Here is a 6,000-nt window from a genome sequence, read left to right on the forward strand (position 1 = left end):
ATATACGTCCATTAAACATCCAAAGGACACCAATTAACCACCTCAACATTTAGCCATTAAATAATCAATGCCTTTCAATCTCCAAGGCAAACTGATCAGTTTTCTCTGTTATACCGTTAACCAAACAAAAAAACAAACGAAATTGCAGAAGACAGAGGGGCAGGGGCTCCTCTTTTGTTAATCAGTCTGAAACAAAAAACAAAAAAAAACAAAAAAATTCCGAAAAAAATCTGATATTCAGTAAGTAAATGAAGATTAAAAATATGAGGACTGCAGGATCTCTGCGTATTTTTTACTTCATTCACCATTAATTAAATCTTTTGTTTCATTTTACCCATCGGTCCCATCCCCATGGAACAACGCATAACTACAGAGTTTTTTTTTTTTTTTCCAAACAGTTGCTGACGGACTGATCTGATGGCTCAGGAAGATCTTGCAACACGGGTTTTAAGCAGAGCTACTTCCACCCACCCAAGTGAGCACCCACCTAGGTCAGGAATGGGTGCGTGTATTACACGCGCTGTCTCGATGTGGGCAACTCGGCGAGACTTGTTTACTGTTTGCAGCACCATGGGTATTTCTGCAAGCTCAGTAAGACATGACTTGTTTCTCATCTACACTAACCAAATACACTTACCGAAAAATCCACCATCAAAACCCCAAATCAGATCAAGGAATCAATACCAAATGGAATAGCAAGCAATTGGGTATTCTGATATTTGATGGAATCCCAATCGAGTACAACAAATCTTGATCATGTCCTGATGTCCTGCATAACCATTATTTCCCACCCAAAATGGTATCAATCCAAAAACTCAAATACCCAATTCCTCAATTTCCTTTCTTTGACGAGTATGAGAAAGACCAGAGGATTCAAGCTCTGAAAACGACTGCTGGATTAGCAGATGATTATTCCTCTGAAAACCCACGACCCGACCCGCATACCCCGGCTGAGTCCACCTTCATCTCCGCCGTTTCAGTTTCACCCATCGCAAAACCATAGTTGATAGTTCTATAATTACCCATCTCCTCCGATTTTTTTCGTTGACTGAACAATGTTTTTTTCCAACACTATTCAAAATCTGACGATGACGGACAATTTTAACGTCGGACTCATCCTAAAGCTCATATTACATAGTCGCCTCAGCCATCTAGATCTGTTGACACGTCATGGGGGTGACCACCAACCAGGGTGGGTAGAAGAACTTTCGGCTGTTAAGTGGGTAGAACCGTAGAAGAACTTTCGCTTGAGAACACATCAAAATTCGCGGTGTAAATCTTTTTTTTCATAATTGCAGGAATAAGAAAGGAAATTCGAATTAAATGTTGCTTCAAACACTAGATAAGAGTAAGAAATCCTAATCCCAATATTTTCCAATCCAATCTAATCTTGTCATAATTACCGATCCAATCTAGTCGACTCTACCAAACTTGGCCTAAAACCAGCTGATGCTCTTCACTGTTTCGGTGTTTCCTCCTCTTTCTTAATCTAGGGTTTTGTATTTTCTCGCCTCCAAGGACTAATCACTGATGGATGACCACATGGGTATCATTACCTTTATCTATGTCACAATATTATTCTTTTCAGGCAAAATAGTCAAATTACTCCCTGACTTTTTCCATGACTGCCGATTTACCCACTGACATTTTAATTTTGATTATATACACCCTTACTTTTCTAATTGTTGCCGATTTACACCTTATCATTATTTTTTAGACTTTCCATCCAATTTTCCGTTAACTTGGTTAGCACATGAGGGGTTTTTTTGTCTTTTCAACTATCACCCAAAAAAAAAATTAAGCAAACCAACACATCGTTAAAGAATTAAAAAAAAAATACAAAACTATTCTTCGTTAAAAGAAGGGAAAAAAAAAACTTGCCCTTTGTCGCTTCTTCCTTGTCCATCTCTTCTTCTTCTTCTTCTTCTTCACTCCCTTTATTTCAAGATTGGTCGTTAGCTTGCAACTGATCACTTAATTAATATTTGCTAGTCACATCAAATGATTGGATGATCATATCACTGGAGAAGAAACCATCTTTGATCATTTAGGTTTATGCTTTTCATTTTCTTTGAAGGCCAGACTGGTCAGTAATATTTCAAACATAGAATTTGATCTTCCATATTTCCAGTTAGAAGGGTTCTTATTGTGTATAAGATTGAGGAGCCATCGAACAAACAAAAATATTTATATGTATGGAATATGAAAATTAAAATTACAGCAAGCATGTGAAGGTCATCTTGATTGATTCAAGTTGGGATTGTGTTATATTGATCTCGATAAAGGAACATAGAGGAAGAGGTCATGCTGAGAAGAAGATAATTGAGAGATAGACAAAGAAGAAGAGGAGCGGATGAGGGAAAAAAACATAGTTGTGGGAGACGAATAGCAGTATTTTTTTTTTTTTAACAAAGTAATTTTGTATTTTTTTTCTAGATTTATTAATATATGAGGGTAATATTGGAAGATTAGAGGCAAAAAATTTATAGTTGGTCGAGGTATACTAAGATTTTTGTTCGGTACAAATAGCAACACTCTTTTTTTTGTGTGACAATTGCAGAGACGAAGAGGGCCCTCACATGCTAACCAAGTTAATGAAGAAATTGAATGGAAAGTCTAAAATTTAACTGTAGGGTGTAAATTGGCAACATTTAGAAAAGTGAGGGTGTAAATAATCAAAATTGAAATGTCAGGGGGCAAATCGGCAGTCATGAGAAAAGTTAGGGAGTAATTTGGCTGTTTTGCCTTCTTTTCATGGGCTATCCGAAGATTTTGGTTTCCACTCGTAACTCATTCTTTGGATTCTGTGTTTTCTCTGCCAATCGGCAAATTCGACTTGTTTTTCCTGTTTTGTTCTTTAGGTCTTCTCTTGAAGGCTTACACGATTGCTTTTCCTATTGTTGAATTAAGATTGCTTCTCTTAGTCTACGAGCAAGTTTTTGTTGTTTCAATGATTAACGAGGAAATTTATTGGTCTAAACAATAGCATTATAGGACTAGTTGTTTAAGATTTCGCGAGTATCATTTGCGTCCCAAAATTTCAGAACAAAATAATTTCAATTTGCACATTTTCTCTGGTTGTGTATAGGTCATAGTGCGCAAGATTATGTTCTTGATCTTGATAACCAACAACGGGTAAGTTTCCTATGCTACTTGTACTCGTATATATAATTATGCTCCAGTTTTATTTTCTTTTATGTTTTCGATTATCAGGGGGCAAGGGAGTATTTGAAGTATCGCATTGAGGATTTGAAAAATCTGCAGGTTGGTCTATATATTTCTATAATTGCAAAACTTTTGTACTAATTCTGTATTTATGCAATCTAAATTTCAAATAGTCTGCCAGACTTATATATGGCAGTACTCCAATGTATGCAATGCTTGGAAAACCTATAGTATATTATACTTTGCAATATTATAGAACTTTCAATAGTCTACCTCCAAACTTAGTCATATAATGTACTCCTAAGTGTTTGCACCCTCCCCCTAATCCGTCTTCCTCCACCACTTGGGTACCTCCGGTGCTGGGTTCTTTTAAAATCACACGGACGCATCTTGGAACTCCAATTCTCTATGTTTTGGGCTTGCAGCTCTGCTTCGCTATTTTATTGGTATACTTCACAATGGTTTGGTTTTGACTGCTAAGGCTAACGATGAGGAGGCTGTGGAGTCTCAAGCCATTCTTCTGGGACTCAAATTGGCCAAATCATTGTCCCTCTCCTCTTTCTCTTTGGAAGCTGATTGCCTATCTCTTATATCAGCTTTGAAATCCCCTAGAGATTCGGTTTTCTGGTCTGCAATCTCCTGGGTTCGTCAGATCAAGTTTATGGCTGTTTCCTTTTCTTCTGTTAACTGGTCTTGGACCAGTAGAGAAGCAAACGCAGCTGCTGATACTGCTGCGCACCTTGCTTCACTGTTGGAGAGCTCTTTGAACTGGATTAAAAATCCACCTCCATCCTTGCTTCATATCCTCCAATCTGATGCTGTTGCAGCTCCCCCATGAGGGCTTGTTCATGGGTTTCAGCTTTCTGTTTTTTTTCTTCTTTTCCGTTTCTTTGTTTCCAGGTTACAATCGTCACAAAAAAAAAAAAAAAACCCTTAATCATATAATTGCCATAGAGCTTATGAGTACACGTTACTTCACATCCTTGTTTTGCAGCGCAAACATAAGACGATAGAAGATCATTTTCATACAAACAGCATAGGAATGAAAGAAGAAATTGATGCAACTTATAAAATCTTAGAAGGTATCTCTCTAATCAATTATTTCAAGAGTTAATTTTATTTTACCTCCTTGACCAAAATCATTTGTGACGATTCACTTCAAATTCTATTACAAGTGCCACTACACTCTTCAAATTAATCAATATAACCAGCTACCAAGTCATCCATCATTTTTACGGTTAGTTCGTGGGGCTACATCAGCAATTAACGGCAAAATGGTGATTCTATATCTACAGGGCCCACGTGCACGCCACAAATGTTTTAAATGTTAAGGTCAAGGTAAACTTTGGCTCTTATATATTTCGATGCAACTGCCACGTGAGCATGAAGTTGGATCATATCTTGTAACGTAATGCAGGGGAAGGAGTGGCCCAATTTTGGCTTTCTAAAATGAAGAACATTGAAGTGCTTGCTCGGAAGGTTGGAATTTGATAAGCGTTTTGAACGTACTTATTTTTTCTTCTTAATTGTGGAATTATGCTAAATTGCTTACCGGAAACAGATTACAAAACTGGATGAAGGGGCTTTCCAACATCTAAGGAACATCCTTTGTACAGAGACTCCTACTGGATTCAAGCTTGACTTCTTCTTTGATTCCAATCCTAACTTTAAAGATTCCGTGCTCACGAAAACATTTATGATAATTCGTGGTAACAAGCATGAAGTGACGAATGCAATTGGGTAATTCTAATCTCTGTGTCCAACAGTTTTTTACTCGTCTCTCCTGTTATTAATCTTATGCTGAACTACTTTGCAGGATGGAAATTGAGTGGTATCTTGGTAAAAGCCTGACCGACACAGAAAATGGTGACAGCTTCTTCAACTTTTTTAAGACCCCTGTTGCCAACGGTACTGTAAGTTTTGGTTTCGTTCATGTTACAAGGCTATTGAATTTGGTCGATGATGAATATATATGAGCAAGTTTTCTTAATCTCTTTTACGTATATGTTGACAGGCTGAAGATGTCCAAACACTAATGGATCATGATTATTGCATTGTTGAAACTCAATATACTAAATGCAGACAACGTACTGCACTCTCACACAATTCAAGGAAACCATAAGGTATGGCTTATAAAGCCTTACAAAGAAAACTGAAAAGCAAACAGCACTCTAGAAACATGGAGCATGAAACAAGGAAAAGCAAACAGCACATGGAATGAAAAAGTTCAAACCCCCGCACTACCCTATTTAAGGGAATATTGACATAAAGCATTAACACAAAACATATTTTAATAACCTTGACAGCTCCAACAAATCCTCCCTTAAACTGATGTTCATTGCATCGCATCAGTTTATACCTGGCACCAAACACATTCCAAGCAAGTCTCGAAGTTTTTCGAACACCTCTAGCTTCAGTGGTTTAGTCATAGCATCTGCAATTTGATCTTGTGTGTTGCAATAAACCAGCTCCACATTTCCATCCTTAGTAAGCTGTCGAAGAAAGTGAAAACGTACATCAATGTGTTTACTTCTCCCATGCATTACTGGGTTCTTCGAAAGCTTTATGGTTGAGCTATTGTCACAATACACTGTAGTACACCCTCTTTGTGCATGACCAAGCCTTTCAAAAATTCTGCGCATCCACACTCCTTGACAAGCACAGTAAGCAGCAGCAATGAACTCTGCTTCGGTGGTAGATAAAGTAACCACAGGTTGCTTTTTGGAAGACCATGAGACTGCTCCATCACTAAACATGAAAATATACCCTGATGTACTTTTCCGATCATCCACATCACCTGCATAATCACTATCAGTGAATGCCTCAAGCTTCTCT

General features: G+C 37.6%; 1 protein-coding gene and 1 long non-coding RNA gene across 2 annotated transcripts; both read left to right on the forward strand.

The window, feature by feature from the left end:
* Window positions 1–2,876: 2,876 nt before the first annotated feature.
* LOC121052093 lies at window positions 2,877–4,248 on the forward strand. Its single transcript, XR_005807970.1, has 3 exons — window positions 2,877–3,135; window positions 3,214–3,264; window positions 4,160–4,248. It is a non-coding gene; the product is annotated as an uncharacterized LOC121052093 (long non-coding RNA).
* A 184-nt stretch (window positions 4,249–4,432) lies between these two features.
* Window positions 4,433–5,141, forward strand: LOC112193941 (nucleosome assembly protein 1;2-like). Its single transcript, XM_024334206.2, has 4 exons — window positions 4,433–4,503; window positions 4,583–4,644; window positions 4,727–4,905; window positions 4,982–5,141. The coding sequence occupies exons 2-4, from the start codon at window positions 4,615–4,617 to the stop codon at window positions 5,139–5,141; spliced, it is 369 nt and encodes a 122-aa protein (XP_024189974.2). The 5' UTR covers window positions 4,433–4,503; window positions 4,583–4,614.
* The last annotated feature ends 859 nt before the right edge of the window (window positions 5,142–6,000 follow it).

This window comes from Rosa chinensis, chromosome 3 (assembly GCF_002994745.2).
Source record: "Rosa chinensis cultivar Old Blush chromosome 3, RchiOBHm-V2, whole genome shotgun sequence".
Lineage (NCBI taxonomy): Eukaryota > Viridiplantae > Streptophyta > Magnoliopsida > Rosales > Rosaceae > Rosa > Rosa chinensis.